The sequence below is a fragment of the Zerene cesonia genome, chromosome 22, assembly GCF_012273895.1.
Source record: "Zerene cesonia ecotype Mississippi chromosome 22, Zerene_cesonia_1.1, whole genome shotgun sequence".
NCBI lineage: Eukaryota > Metazoa > Arthropoda > Insecta > Lepidoptera > Pieridae > Zerene > Zerene cesonia.
Genome location: NC_052123.1, coordinates 3,021,181 through 3,036,320, shown reverse-complemented (window position 1 = coordinate 3,036,320; position 15,140 = coordinate 3,021,181). Strand labels below are relative to the sequence as shown.

The window sequence follows — 15,140 nt, the reverse complement described above, 5'->3', positions numbered from 1 at the left end:
TTGGCGCAGCGCTCGTAGTGCAGCGTCAGCAGCTGCGGGCACACGCGCTTGTCACCTCTACCCGACCTCTACTCGAACTCTATCTGATCTCTACCTGAGCTCTACTCGACCTCTACCTGACCTCTATCTGACCTCTACCTAAGCTCTATCTGATCTCTACCTGAGCTCTAATCGACCTCTACCTGACCTCTACCTAAGCTCTACCTGACCTCTATCTGACCTCTACCTAAGCTCTACCTGATCTCTACCTGTCCTCTACCCGACCTCTGCTTGATCTCCACCTGAGCTCTACTCTAGCTCCTTGCGTGCCGAGTTCTAGCTGACCTCTACTCTAACTGCGTGCTTATCAGATGAGATCAGGTAGAGGACTTGATCTCAAACTGATTGCCTAATAATGCGTTTAGAATGCTGTTGGGACTGCCTCGCTACTGCAGTACATATGCAATGTTTGCAAACGCGCATACTGGTTTCTGGGTAATAGTTGATAGAGTGGTCACAACAGACTTCTCAATGCTACTGTGCGTACCGTACGTTACAAATGTAAGTGTTGGATCTTTGGATATTTGTCCGTCAATCATGCTGAAACTACTGAACGGATTTTGATGAAATTTGGTGTACAGACAGGGTGTGAGTTGACTTGGTTGATAGGGTATTTTATCCCGATTAAATGCTTTCTTAAGATAGAACAGGAACCTTAATATCCGGGCGGAGCCGGGACGAGCGTCTACAGTATTAAACAAATGAATACAATAATAGTAAAATTTTCTAGTTATCAGGAAAGACAACTAAGGGAGTCTACATGAGCCATATATTATTACCCTGAGGAGTGTCTAGTGTATATATAATAAGATTTTGCCCGCGGCTTCGCACTCAATAAATTCGTAGTGGTTTAATACATGTTATTATACATATTAACCTTGAATCACGCTATCTATTAAAAAAAAACCATCAAAATTCGCTGCATACTTTTAAAAATTTAAGCATACATAGGGACATAGGGACAGAGAAAGCGAGTTTGTTTTATACTATGTATAATGAATCTCACCCGGAGCGCGACGGTGGTGTACTCGGAGAGGCGCGACACGTCGACGGTGAGCTTGCGCAGCAGCTTGAGCAGCATGGCGGGCTGCATGGCGGCCGTCAGCGCCACCAGGAAGTCCGACACCGCCTCGCGCTGCCCCTTCGTCAGCATGCGGTTCTTCGACAGCCTGCCCAAGTATTAAGATGATCCAATAAGTACCCGTGGTCCCTTCATCAATGCGGCTTGACAGAACACAGTGAAGTTTTAGTCGGTAGTCATCCGACATAACCCATAGCCTCTTCTCAAGGGGCCGTGGGTATTGCAAAACGTAAAATTTCCCCACTTAAAAGAAAAGCTTTTAGTAATCAATTCCAATTCAATCCGTTAAAAATCTGTATTTCAATAGCAATTTCCACTTTTTATGCCACGTCCCTATACATTCGAAGAGGTAGCACATCCCCAGAAGCGCTAACCGCTTTTATGGGGAAAGGGATAAGGAAAGGATTGACGACTGGAAATAAATGGATGGGAAAGTGTGAGCAGAAGGTAAACGGGCCTCCGGCTTTCCTATTCATCATAAGAAACACAGTAGCATTCTACTATTTCACGCTGATCAATTCGTGCCGAAACGTGCTCAACTCACACATATAAATATCACACACACTATTTTATTATATCTATGCGATACTTCAAATTCCCATGTGAATGAGCTCTCTAGCCTGTCACTCTGTAATCCTACTAATATTATAAATGCGAAAGTTTGTAAGGATGTGTGTGCGTTTGTTGCTCTTTCAAGCAAAGACTACTGAACCGAATGCAATGAAATGTGGTAACGTAGACAGCTGGACAACTGGAATAACATACAGGCAAAATTTATCCCGATATTCCTACGGGAAACGGACTTACGCGGGTGAAACCGCGGGGTGCAGCTAGTAAATTCCATAAACGCGTAGCATCTATTAGAGTTTCACATGAAAACAACAATAAAAAAGGTGTGTGTGCGATTCAACCACGATAGAAGTGAAAGTTCAGTAAATCGACAAAAGAATGAGATGAATATATATAAAATATAAAACAGTATGTATATTTCTGTCTCATTCTTTGCCGGATCCATTCTACACATTTTTGTATTTGTATCTCTCACCTGTAGCTTTTTCCGTTGCATCAGGTTTGAAATTACGATTCTAAAGAAGTTTCCTTCAAATACCTACAGACAAAGGTGGATACATAACATAAAACAAAAACACGTCACCTATAAACAGTGTGCAGCGTGGCGTCGAGCAAGCTGACGTAGTTCTCGGCCTCGTTGTAGAAGTTGGCGTGCTTGATCAGCAGCGGCAGGATGGAGTTGCCGATGTAGCGGTTCATCGACAGCGCCATGTCCGACTCGCACCCGTCGTTCTGCGGGCCCGAACGCGTATAGCCATTATATATAGCCTATGGCCAGAAACACAGGCCTATCTAACGGTGAAGGCGTTTTTGAAATCGGTCCAGTATATCCTGACATGCCTTTAGCTTTTCCTCAGAAATGATTCCTTTGAATCACGGGCCTATCCAATGGTGAAGGCATTTTGGAAATCGGACCAGTTGCTCCAGAGGTTAGGGTGGTCAAAAAACTCTGTAGCTTCACAGTATTATATAATAGATATAAAAAAAAGAACCTTTTTGGTTGAAGACTGCCATGTCCAATATACAGCGGTTATGTGTTCAATTTTTGAAGTAAATATATTAATAATGAAAGACACCAAATTGTTACATTGGATTTTGATGACTCCTTAATTAACGTTAAATTCATGAAAATTTTTTATATTTTACTTTAAAAGTTTTGTTGTTTATTAGCTTTATTTAATTTACACTAAAAAGCAAATAAAATAGCAAACTGAACACGATATGTTAACCGATTCTATCCAACCCGATATGCACACAAAATTCCTTAAGAATCGATCCAGCCGTTTCGGAGGAGTATGTAACTAACATTATGACACGAATTATATATATATACCAGACAATCAGACAGAAATCGCTCACCCTGTCCAGCATGGTAGCAGCTCGCAAGTCGGGCAAGAAAGCCTCCTCCAGAAGCCGATAGAAGAGCTCCTGAGTCTCGATCCCGTACACCCTCTCCAGGAACAGACCGACGCTCTGCTTGTGCCCCGGTATGAGACCCGAGGGCATGTCTGAGGGTAATAGTGTGCTCAATTCGATGAATCTTGAGGTTTTGATAGACTGGTGGATTTTATGGATGGTTTTCGAGCGAAATATTCAATTAGTGGATTTTGAGCACTGGTTAAGTTTTTGCGCAATGTTCTTTAAATTTTTTTTTTATCGGATTCTTTCTTGATTCCATATTTGATACTTGAACAAAATAAAAATGAAGTCTAGTTATGACTGATTCTCAGGTTATGATATATTATATTATAGAAAATACCTCTCTTTTTCAAATTTCTGACACCTCATTATTAAATAAATCTTTAAATCTCGGGTACTTCATAGGACTTTCTATTTTAGTTTTGACTCAAGTTATTTTTGAGTATATTCACGTACTACAAGCAGTCGTGCAAAGATCCGATCAGCGTTATATAAAACAATCATTGAAATTTCTAACTTATTCCGCGGCAGTAATGTTTTAAGTCTATTGTGTCGCTGATTACAAACTCTGCCTAAACACGCAAAGGCAGAGTTTTGTTGCTGGCAATTTCCAAGCGTGACTGACAGTCAGGTTGTTCGTTGTAGTTTAGTAACCAATTTTCTTTTGTATATGCTCACCAGACTTAGGTCTTTCTTCTCCAGCGGCTGGGTTGTTCAGTGTGAACCTAAGACTTAACACTCCCTGTAGGTCTTCGAGAGGTACTAAAGAGCGCAGGATAGCGCGAGCTCGGAGTGATTCGTTTTTGCCCTGGAATATTTTTAATCAATAAAGTTGAATTGACATAAAGATACACAGATGGATAGATGTATAGATAGAAATACAGAAAGATAGATAGATTATTGAAATCTACACCTACACGTTTTTTATACCACTACCAGCAAAAGAGCAGGTGATCCATCTGGTGGAAAGTGATCACCGCTTCCCATAAACTATTACAATATCCGGGGCAATGCGATTGGTACATACAAACATACAGGTGAAGGTAAATAAAATGTAAATAATAGAATAACTCCAATGTAATTGTTAAATGTGGGAGGGAGGTCAATGATACAGGATAGATCAATGTAAATTTTTAATTAATTTATGGCTACCTAATTGATATTTTTAGACATTTGCCTACATAACAGTAATACTCACGAGAGCAATAACAGCAGCATCCGGCGCACATCTGCCCAACAAGTCGACGAGAGTACAGTAGAAGTTCAAGATGGCGGCGCCCGTGTCGATGTAGTCCTCGTCCTCGTCCGACTCGGGGAGCGGGTGGCTGAACTGGAAATGGCAGGTTTATTTGGATTTTCGTTAATAGAATAAACAAAGGCTTTATGTGTATCTCTCTATACTCGGGTACCTCCAGAGGGAAAGCACCCGGTCTTTTGGAAGGCCACGGATAGCATAATACTATAGGACGGCTTATGTGGGGACACAGGTCCAACACGCAGAGGCCCAAAAAAGGCTAAAAAAGACTAATAAAGACATAATTAGTTTTAGTTCAGGGGGTATCTACAAATTACGTCACACGTCAAAGGGTGGGGTATCACCGATATGTGACATGGAGTAGGGGGATCAAAACTTCTGTGATGTCACAGGATAAAGTTCAAAATATGTACTATGATTCGACATTTAAAATTAACGAATTCGATATAACAATCAAAACTTCTTTTTTCGCTTAATTTTTTAAAATACCTACTTAAAATTTAAAATGTGTGACGTCATATCAGGGGGTAGGTGCTTCTTAAAATGTGACAGGCTGTGATGGGAGGTGTCAAAGAAGTCAAATTTCTGTAAAGCAATTAACGGCACGCGAGAGAACAGGAGGTCAGGGCACTCACGCTGACGTCGCCCTCGGCCTCGAGGTCGCGCAGCTTGGTGCGGTCGGCGATGCGCTCGCTCATCCGGTTGGCGTCCACGATGGCCTTCAGCAGCCCCTCGCCCTCGCCGCGCAGCGCCGGCCCGAGGCACTCCGGCCGCCGGATCAGCAGCCGGATCACCAGGTTCGCGTTCTCCTCCACGCTCTCGCCGTTCACCTGCCGCCGGAGGGGGGGAGGGCAGGGGAGGGGGAAATCAGTTCGGTGTATATGTGAATTGAGATATAACGTATGCAAATATGCATAACATAACAATCAGGTATTAGAAGTGTACGTAAAATGGCAAATAGCGTATAAAAGTATAGGCACGATATACGTTAGATGACAAATGACGTATACAAGTATATGTAAAGTACTCGTAGGATGATAAATAATATATGAAAGTATTCACAAAAATACGTTTATTTAAGTGCTAAGTAGATTTATTACCGATCATAAGTTGGTGAAACTAGCCCTAAGTTCTCAGTGAGACTCAGTAATTACTTAAAATTAAGAACGTTTAGAAAGTCTATAACAGTCTAGTCAGTAGTCTAGTCTAGTCAGTCAGAACGTCTCAACGTGGCCAACAAAAAACCACTTCAAATATCATTTAATTTGATCAAGGTCTATCATTTAAACGGAAATAACACCTAGAGATTAAAAATTTAACAAAATAAAAATATTTTCAAATATAACTTCAAATATGTAGAATTATTTTCAAACGACAAAATTTTTAACAAAATTATAAAAGGAACCCTATATGTATATTCGAATAACTTACCCAAACGCAGAACCTCAAGAAGTCCAGGTACCTTTCACCTTCCACGGGATCCCAGCCCAGATCTGGGTAACCCTTCTCCACCAGCTCGGAGTTGCTCTGCAGCCCGCAGCGGGAGAGGTACACTGCTATCTTCTCTAAGTAGTGCTCTCTGAAATTTTCAATATTAGCTTAGAAAAAGTTCATTTAATTTCAAATTTTCAAGCAAAATTAAATTTTAACGATTTAAGTATGATATATGACGTACAAGAAATCTAAACTTAAATACGGTAGCTACTAGTTAGTATAATTCATTTGATTTCTTTGTTTTTTTCATACTTTTTAAAATTACATTGAGTTTCGTGCGAATTTGTTTTTCATTCAGTAATCCCTATATTATTATTCTGACGGTACAGTTTGGAAAAAAAGTCATCAAAATGCACAATATTATTCAATAAGACAGAATATGGTAATTTGAGAGAAAGTTCCTAATACAATAAAGAGAAAAAATGTACAAATAATTTAAAACAAGTAAAAAATCATCGATTATTATTTAGAGTAATTGTATCAGAATAACAACCTCAAAGCCAGCGCCAATTCAGTGTTTTCCATCAAGCTGGAGTACGCTACGTCCAGCGGAGTGGATCCCCTCAGCGAGGGTCTGGACAGCAGGATGTTGGAGTTCTCCAGTAGGAAGTCGAAGTGGTCGAACATCGCCTTCTGGTTCTGGCGCCCGGTGCGGCAGAAGTAGCAGAGGAAGCGGCAGCAGGCCACCACCATCTCGTGGGAGGTGTCCTGAAAATGGGGTAAGTAGAAGATTCTATGAATTAGAATGGAGTTGGCCCCAACGTCTCACACATATATCTACAAGTATAAGTATTGTATGAAGTGCATTTATAAATTAAAAGCATTCCTGACTTTTTCAATGTAAAAGTACCTGTAGTGATAAGTAGTATATTTTATGTATCTATGGAAAATATGGAATTTATAACCCATTGTTTTTGTGTGTCGTCTGTCTGTTTGTATGTGTGTATGTGTGCGCCCACCTTCTCCTTGTCCTCGGGCGTGGGCGGCGAGGCGGCGGGCGCGTCGGACTGCGCCTGCGCGCGCCGCCCCAGCGTGTTCATCATCACCGCCATTACGTTCTCGTGCACGCGCAACACCCTGTGGGGGGAAAGGGGGGGGAGGTAGTTACGGATATTGAAAACCGATTTTTATATAAATATACTATTTTTAAATGTATAATTGGTTCGACATGGTAATCTGGAATGTTCTTAAACATGGTCACTTATTTAGATAGTTAAACATGAAGTATAAGTAAATGCAGTTCTATCGTAGTTATGTATAAAGTTTATTAGTTAACCAGGTTGCTTGGCAGAGATTGCTGTCTAGCAATAAGGCCGACTTTTGTACGAAATATCATTGTGCTATTATTTTATATAAACTTTACTTTCTGTTTTGTACAATAAAGTTTGTTATTGTGGGAGTCGAGCACGCTTCGGCACGAATTGGGCCAGCTCGCACCGGGGAAGTACCACACCCCCACAGAAAACCGGCGTGAAATAGTGGCATGCCACTGTGTTTCGTACGGTGAGTGGGGGAGCCGGAGGCCCATTTCCTTTTCCTCACCCATCCCAGTCCAGTCCTTCTTTCCAGACTTTGATCCTTTCCTTTTCCCTTATCCCATAAAAGCGGGCAGCGCATTCGTAGAGGCACTACCTTTGCGAATGTTCATGGGCGGTGGTGATCGCTTACCATCAGGCGAACCACCAGCTCAGTTGCCCGCTATGACATAAAAAAAAAAAAAAAAAAAAAGTATTATAAATAAATAAATAAATAAAAATGGTTAATTTAAGTTGGAAAAAATCACAAGAATAGAATAAAACGAGACAACTTTCTTGAAAATATCCCAAATTATAGAGCATTTCAATACTATATAATAAAAAAGTAAATGTTGAGTTTGGATGGATTTCCATTACAACACTTTTATTTCACTTACCTAATTAAATCAGGGTGCTGGAAGAACGTGTGGTTGTTGACAAGTTTCCTGCAATAGAAATATATCTCATGAATTACAGAAAAGGTTAACTATATCTGGAAAATTATCGTTATTATTCTATTTCAAAACCATATTTGAAGAAATAAAACACACGTCTCAAAACTTGCAAAATCAGAAAAATTACCAAATACATCAAAGCATAATACAGAGTTAAATTTTTAGAAATCAAGGAAATGTTTTGCTTTTATATTTTTTTTTAAGTCTCCAGGAACACTCACCAGAGCCTCTTCCGCATGAGCTCCTCCTCCTCCTGGCTCATCTGCACGGGCAGCAGCGCGCGGATCTGGCTCAGCCCCACCCACATCTCCGCCACGTCCAGCTTCGTCTTCGCGTTGATGACGTACGTCTTCTCCAGGGCTCGGATCAGTTCGCCCACTGCGTCGTACTGGCGGACCAGGAGACTGGAATTTTTGTGATATTGTTTTTTATTATTATATTTCTCTATGTTGTAGGACGAAAATTTTATTAGTAGAGAACTGTTTTATACAGATTAGCATGATAATCAAGTTGTCTGAAACCTACCTCTAAATATTGATATGGGAAAGTATATATTGAGATGGCTTGACTTGGATTTAAGTGTAGTAAATCAATTTACCAACAACTAAATGAATGTAATTTAATCAAGTTTGTTTGTAAGTATAGACAATGAATCGAGAATTTTTAATAACATTGTTATTATTAATTCTCGGTATTTTATTACACTAATTTTAAAATTTTCTTATGCAATCCACGTAATGTAAAATTCTGAAAAAAAAAACAATAAACAATTCTTGTAAATAATAATTTTATCCTATTGTACAACAAATCATACAAACCTAAACATTTCCCTGACAAGTTTGGGAGTTTCGATCTGCGACTCCTCCGCCCAGTTAACTATCGTCTGTATCAACACTTTGCGGAACTTCTCTTCTGGCGTTTTCCTTGGTTCCTCTTCGATGGCCTGAAAATTTATTTCCTTTAATAGCAAGGCACAGCACATTACTTTCTACTGCTGGGTGTTAAACTTGTGCCCATCATAGTTTTCTTGCACAAGGAGCAATGTATTTCGAATGCTCTTGCAAGGTAATATGTATTCCTATATTAGCAGTAAAAAATATAAAGTTGTTGTGTTGGGTTAGTTTAAGAAGGAAATAAATTTTTACGATGCTTGTATTGGATTCTACAGATATCGTGTATGTATTGTTTTTTTCTGTCTCATTTCTGTTGTATCAAAAATGAAACACCTTGTATGCAAAGTGCTAAGGTTTCAAAATGACTGAATTCTAAAATAAAAATCAGTACAAAGTGCAAATTGGGGGGTAAAAAGTTCCGAAGTCATTTAATTGTAAATGTTAGGAGTGTTTTGTCAGACTCTTCCTTAGCATAGTTATACGTTTACTTATTTTACTTTGTAATCAAGACTATTTATTTCAATATAGAATATTCCAAATAATAGCATAATTCATCATCATTATCATCATCATCATCAGTCCATATATGTTCCCACTGCTTGGGACATAGGTCTCCTATAAGGATTAGCATAAATATAGACTTAAAATTATTATATTTTCTTAATTTATTTGAAACATAATACAAGGCTATTAACAGTTTTACACATATTTGTATTTTATATATTTCAAAGGACTTTGGAACTTATTATTGTTGAGTTAGGGGACTCTACTATTCCTTTATCTACTTTTACCTCTTCAACAACAGTTTCTGTTTCTTCCTGTAATTAAAGTTTGTTTATGTGAATGTGTTACTTTTTAATTTGTTAATTCTTATTTATCATATTGATGAGAATTTATTATTTTTACTGTTAGAAATTAAGTTTTAAATCTTCATCTTTGTTAGTCACAAAAATTAAATATTCATGGAACGTTATCATCAATTAGTAGGCTTCCTTTTTTGCAATTTACGTAATAATTTGATTCTTTTGTCAAATGTTTAGTCATATTAAGTTTACCTTTGGTTCCTCTTCTAATTCTTTAACAGTGTTGATGATATTGTACAGTTTTCCGAACGCTCCCCGTTTTACTTCCGGTTCTGATGTCTGCTGTAATTTTATTATTAATTTCTATAATTTATGTAGCTATTGGTTACTATAGAATATGGTTATATAAGAAAATCCTGAATATTATCCTAGAAATTAACGTTTTATAAATCGATGGAGCGGGCTGCCCGCAACAAAATTACTTCGCTCTGAGGCGTTCCATTTAAATACAAATTGATTCGCATTTAAATTCTTATTATGATTATATATATTATGATATGATAAAAATCATTAAAAACGTAACGGCCTTCAAATTGTCAAAACTAGACCAAATTGAAATGGGCCCACATGGGAGGCATCAGCATCCAATTAAAAAAATAATCATGAAAATTGATTAATTTACCAAAATACGGAAAAAAACAATAAAATGGCAATCTCCTTTTTAAAGTCGGTTAAGAGGAGAGCAACTCACGTCGGAGTCCGGCTCCTGCAGCGCGCTGAGCGACACGTGGCTCATGAGCGTGTCGTGGAAGTCGTTCATGCGCGCGATCAGCTCCTCCCCGCACGGGCAGTTCTCCTTGTCCTCCTCCTCCAGGTGCTTGAAGCCTGGGTTATTCGATTTGAATTTGATTTTTGGGGTTCTCTAGTTCTAGTTCGGGGTTAGGTACAGGTACAGATACATGATCTGGTTCAGGTATAGATACTGGTACAAGTATAGGTACAGGTACAGACACTGGCACTGCTTCAGGTACAGGTAAAGACACCGGTACTGATACAGGTACAAGTTTTTACAGTTTTCTAGCTTGGTAACAGAAATATGAAAAACGCACGTCTACAATTTATTTGCATATATTTTTTTACAAAATTTGTTCGATTCACGTATAATGCGCGAAATGCCCAAAACGGAAAAAGCAAACATTTATGTTGTTGTAAAAATAGTATGGCACAACAATAGCAATGATGGGAAGGGTTGTTTTTAGAATAAATTAATAGATAAACATAAAAATCCTCTATTCTCCAATAACTTACTAAGTATAGCGTTCATCTGTTCCCTGGGAGGACAACGGAACTCCCTCGTCTTCTTAGCAGCCACCGCACTCGGGAGATCTGACTGTTTGATCTCTGTGTAACGTCTGGAACATCAAAAGGGTTTTTTGGTTTTTCCTATATTTGTGGTACCTACTTGTTGTATAGAATGAGACTGAAAAAGCAATAATAATAGAGATTTACTTCCGTAATCAAACTTGTAGTTAGAGCTTCCTCGGTTGGAATTTCAAAAATGAATTTATTATGATAATATTAAATGCCTCTTGAAATATTGAAAGGTGAATTTTAAATCTATTTTTCATTAGAACAGTAAAATGCCTGAAAAAATTACAATTTAAGCATCACTATATAGTATAAAAGTTGTCTTCCGCACTCTGTATTTATCTGCTTCGATCTTTAAAATTACACAACAGGTTTTGATGATTTTTTTTATACATAGAGTGATTCTACAGGAAGGTTTATATAATGCGTACGTAATTTCATCCGTACGAAGTCAGGTGGAGTCGCTAGTATCACAAATTAAAGTAAGTTATTAAGGCATTTCCATGATCTGCATGCAATCTCACCTCAGCTGATCGGACTGCAGGTCGCCGACGAAGTCGTGCGCGAACGCAATGATGGACTCGACGCGGTGCCGCAGCTGGATGTCGTTCAGGTGCTGCAGCAGGTAGCACATCTGCAGCTTGGCGCCTTCCGCCATCTTCATGTGCAGCAAACCCTTTCGGTGCTCGTCTTTACCCTCTGTTTATATTGATGTGGTTTAGTGTTTGTTTAATTTTTTATTTATTTATAATACTTTATTGTACAAAACAGAAAGTACAGTTCATACAAAATAATGGCACAGTTATATTTCGCACAAAAGGCGGCCTTATTGCTAGACAGCAATCTCTGCCAGGCAACCTGGTAGGAAAGGAAATGCAAGAGGTTTTAGGGTTAGTGCAAAAAAGTAATGATATATAAGAATATGAAAACAAAACTTAATAAAAAAAATAAAATACATATATTTTACATAAATACTATATACATGAAATATATACTCATACAATATAATACATAAACTATACTAGATATAACAGTTAATCTTGTTATACAGGATGTCCCGGAACTTACATTGTTTAATATATAAAAAAAATCCCCGACGCATTTTTTTTTCAATTAGATGAATTCTTATAACTCTTTGTGTACACCCCTAACTGGCCTCCCATCCACTTTGACACTATAAATCTTTTTATGAATGAATATTTCTTAATGTGCTTAATTACAAGCGATTGTTGTCCTTTATGATCTGATACTCCCTTCATTACATAATATAAAACAAAATCGCTAGCCTGTGTATCTGTATGCTTAGATCTTTAAAATTACGCAACCGTTTTTAAAGGACTTTTTCTAAATAGATAGTGATACGTTCAAATGTGTAATAAAGAAGAGGATTTTAGGGTGGTTTGATTATTAATCTATAATCCTATTAAATATATAAAAATCAGTCAAATATACCTTTATCAAAAGTGGGATCCCATGTCTCAGGATTGATCATGATGAGTAGTTTTTCCACGTCTTCGTCTCTCATCATTCCCACCAAAAGCAGTCTATCCACAAGCTTTATAAGAGGTCTAGAAAAAAAAAGCATTTTTAAATATGAAATTCTAAAAGCGAGCTAAGTATATTGTGAGTTATGTTGATATTTAAATAAATAAATAAAATCTTTATTTGCATAAGAAATAGTTATACATAGTTACTTATGCAGTTATATGAATCCTTAGGCTCCTGAACTAGTATAACACTGATTTATATCTATTAAGATTTAAAATCGAAAGTATCACAATAAGTCATCATCATCATCATCATCAGCCCATATATTCCCACAGCTGGAACAAAGGCCGCCTATGAGGGTTCAGACTATATCCACCACACTGGCCAAGTGTGGGTTGGCAGATGTCACATGTCGTCACGTCACGTGTCAACAATTGTTGGACATGCCGGTTTCCACACGATATTTTCCTTCACCGTTTCGAGCAATAAGTATTGCATACTAACCACAGATAACATAACACTATACTACTAAATCTCTTAGATCAACGAAATAGAAAAGAAAGTTTGTAAGGATGTGTGTGTATTTGTTACTCTTTCACGCAAAAACTTCTGAACCGATTGCAATGAAATTTAGTACGTAGACAGCTGGACAACTGGAATAACATATAGGCAATTTTTATCCCGATATTCCTACGGGATATGGACTTACGCGGGTGAAACTGCGGGGCGCAGCTAGTTTATAGTACTTACAAGAACAGATTCTCGTTGCTTCCTCCCACTGGGTCTCGGTTGTGAACCTGCCAGGAAGTATAGAAGTGAGTACAATATATCTAAACATAGGACTTGGCCAAACAAACAAACTCAATTTATAGATGACTTTATTAACTGTATGTATGTATGTATGAGAGCGTTATTTTATACAAAAATAAAAGAATATTGAATTATTAAATTAATTACAAAACTTTACAATGTTATCTTTTCTTCAAAATATATTTTGATATAATCCCATATCCCAACCAATATTTGGATGACATTAGGTATGGGAATAGGACATAGGATGGATTTCATTCCGAAAATCCTACAGGTAAAAATACATGTTTTCTTATCGCCTTTGAGAACGCAAGGAAATCAGGGTGCGGAAAGCTAGTCGGGAAACAAGCAATAACCTGGTTGGTCTCTACGGCCTCAGCGAGCGCCTGCATGACGAAGGATCTCACGACCTCCAGCGGGAAGTACGGGGAATACAGATTGCTGATGTCCGATATGTTTTCCCTGAAAGTAAATGCCTGGTTTTGTAGCTTCTGGATTGGTTCTGTTTTGCTTATCTGGCAGTTAAAATAACACAAATTTACGTAAAATGTATCAAATACGCTATCAGGAACATTATCAGTATGTCGAAATCAATAGACAGAGCGGTAAAAAATTTACGAAACAGTTTAAGTAATGAAATAAAAGGATGGCTTTTTTTGATGACGTTAACAAGACAGTTTCACGAATTTTTTCTCAATTCTTCCTTATGGATGTTAAAATCGATTTTAAAACTGAATCCCACTAATATTATAAATGCGAAAGTTTGTAAGGATGTGTGCGTGTTTGTTGCTCTTCCAAGCAAAGACTAGTGAACCGATTGCAATGAAATTCGGTACGTAGACAGCTGAACAACTGGAATAAGATACAGGCAACTTTTTATCCCGATATTCTTACGGGATACGGATTTACGCGGTTAAAACCGCGGGGCGCAGCTAGTTAAACATAATATCAGGTTTCTTTTTTAGGCCACCCTAAAATTCTTGATCTTAACACATTTTTTACTTTAAGGTAAACAATCTAGCAGTTTTGTAATATAATTCAAGTACTCACGCGATATTGGTCATGTTCATCTGAGGTCGGACACTCTCGGTTTGCAAGGAGCGCAGACTGTGGCACATCTCGGGATCCTCGTACAGCGCCTTCAGCTCTGGACCCAAGGGAATGACAAACTCGTTCTTGCACGCCTCCCTAGGGAATTTATTTTATTTAACACATAAATTAGTGAAAATGTTAATAAATTTAGGTAAAAATAACCATTAACCGTAACAATATCGGTTTTTTTTTTAAGTATTGGAATAGTTACTATTATATCAGTTATAACATTAGTAACAGTGATAGAACCAACAGTGATGACGGTATTAAAATTAACAATGGCAATCGAAATTTGACAAATATTATAATAGATACGGTAATAGTAAATGCATAGAATTAATGGCGCTAATTGTGATAATGCTAAAAATGTTACTTTTAATGATAACGGTATAGGTATGTTAACTACGTTACTGATATCGATATAATACCGAGTTATATAACGTTCTGATAACAATACGCAACGGTACTCAATGCTAATGTCACCAAAGGAACAATACCAGTATCGTAACGGTTGCTGATACCGGTATGGTACTTAATGTAATGCCAATAACACAGTTACTGCTAACAATACCATAATCACTAACGTTGGTGATGTTAATTGCTGATATAGCTAAAAACGTCACTTTCAACCATACCGATATCCGATATGAGCGGTAACGATACCGGTATCGGAACCGGTACGAATACCGGTACGTGCGGTACCCACATGGTGGTGGCGTGCGACTCGAGGTGCAGCGCGATGAGCAGGTCGTAGAAGCCCTGCCGCAGCGGGCCCGACATGTACTGCGACTGGATCGCGTACAGCAGCTGCTTCTGGTCCACGTGCTGGCACAGCGCATGCGCAGCTCTGTGCGGATCA

The 15,140-nt window shown here is 38.2% G+C and overlaps 1 protein-coding gene across 40 annotated transcripts in view; it reads right to left on the bottom strand.

Annotated features, from left to right (window-relative positions):
- The window catches only part of LOC119836036 (ryanodine receptor), a 106,046-nt gene that overhangs the window by 39,884 nt on the left and 51,022 nt on the right, over positions 1–15,140 (bottom strand). For 25 of the 40 annotated variants that reach the window (XM_038361232.1, XM_038361235.1, XM_038361241.1 and 22 more), the window contains 21 exons: positions 14,988–15,128; positions 14,240–14,377; positions 13,546–13,651; positions 13,130–13,176; positions 12,344–12,459; positions 11,416–11,590; positions 10,832–10,935; positions 10,275–10,408; positions 9,776–9,865; positions 8,646–8,770; positions 8,049–8,231; positions 7,771–7,818; positions 6,818–6,935; positions 6,352–6,566; positions 5,796–5,943; positions 5,000–5,194; positions 4,308–4,439; positions 3,788–3,917; positions 3,050–3,198; positions 2,274–2,422; positions 1,046–1,208 (listed from right to left, as the gene is read on the bottom strand). In XM_038361232.1, the coding sequence (XP_038217160.1) occupies positions 1,046–1,208; positions 2,274–2,422; positions 3,050–3,198; positions 3,788–3,917; positions 4,308–4,439; positions 5,000–5,194; positions 5,796–5,943; positions 6,352–6,566; positions 6,818–6,935; positions 7,771–7,818; positions 8,049–8,231; positions 8,646–8,770; positions 9,776–9,865; positions 10,275–10,408; positions 10,832–10,935; positions 11,416–11,590; positions 12,344–12,459; positions 13,130–13,176; positions 13,546–13,651; positions 14,240–14,377; positions 14,988–15,128 (2,806 nt within the window). Of the gene's footprint in view, positions 1–1,045; positions 1,209–2,273; positions 2,423–3,049; positions 3,199–3,787; positions 3,918–4,307; positions 4,440–4,999; positions 5,195–5,795; positions 5,944–6,351; positions 6,567–6,817; positions 6,936–7,770; positions 7,819–8,048; positions 8,232–8,645; positions 8,771–9,511; positions 9,539–9,775; positions 9,866–10,274; positions 10,409–10,831; positions 10,936–11,415; positions 11,591–12,343; positions 12,460–13,129; positions 13,177–13,545; positions 13,652–14,239; positions 14,378–14,987; positions 15,129–15,140 lie in introns of all 40 variants that reach the window. The other 15 variants (XM_038361207.1, XM_038361208.1, XM_038361212.1 and 12 more) reach the window with 3 other exon arrangements.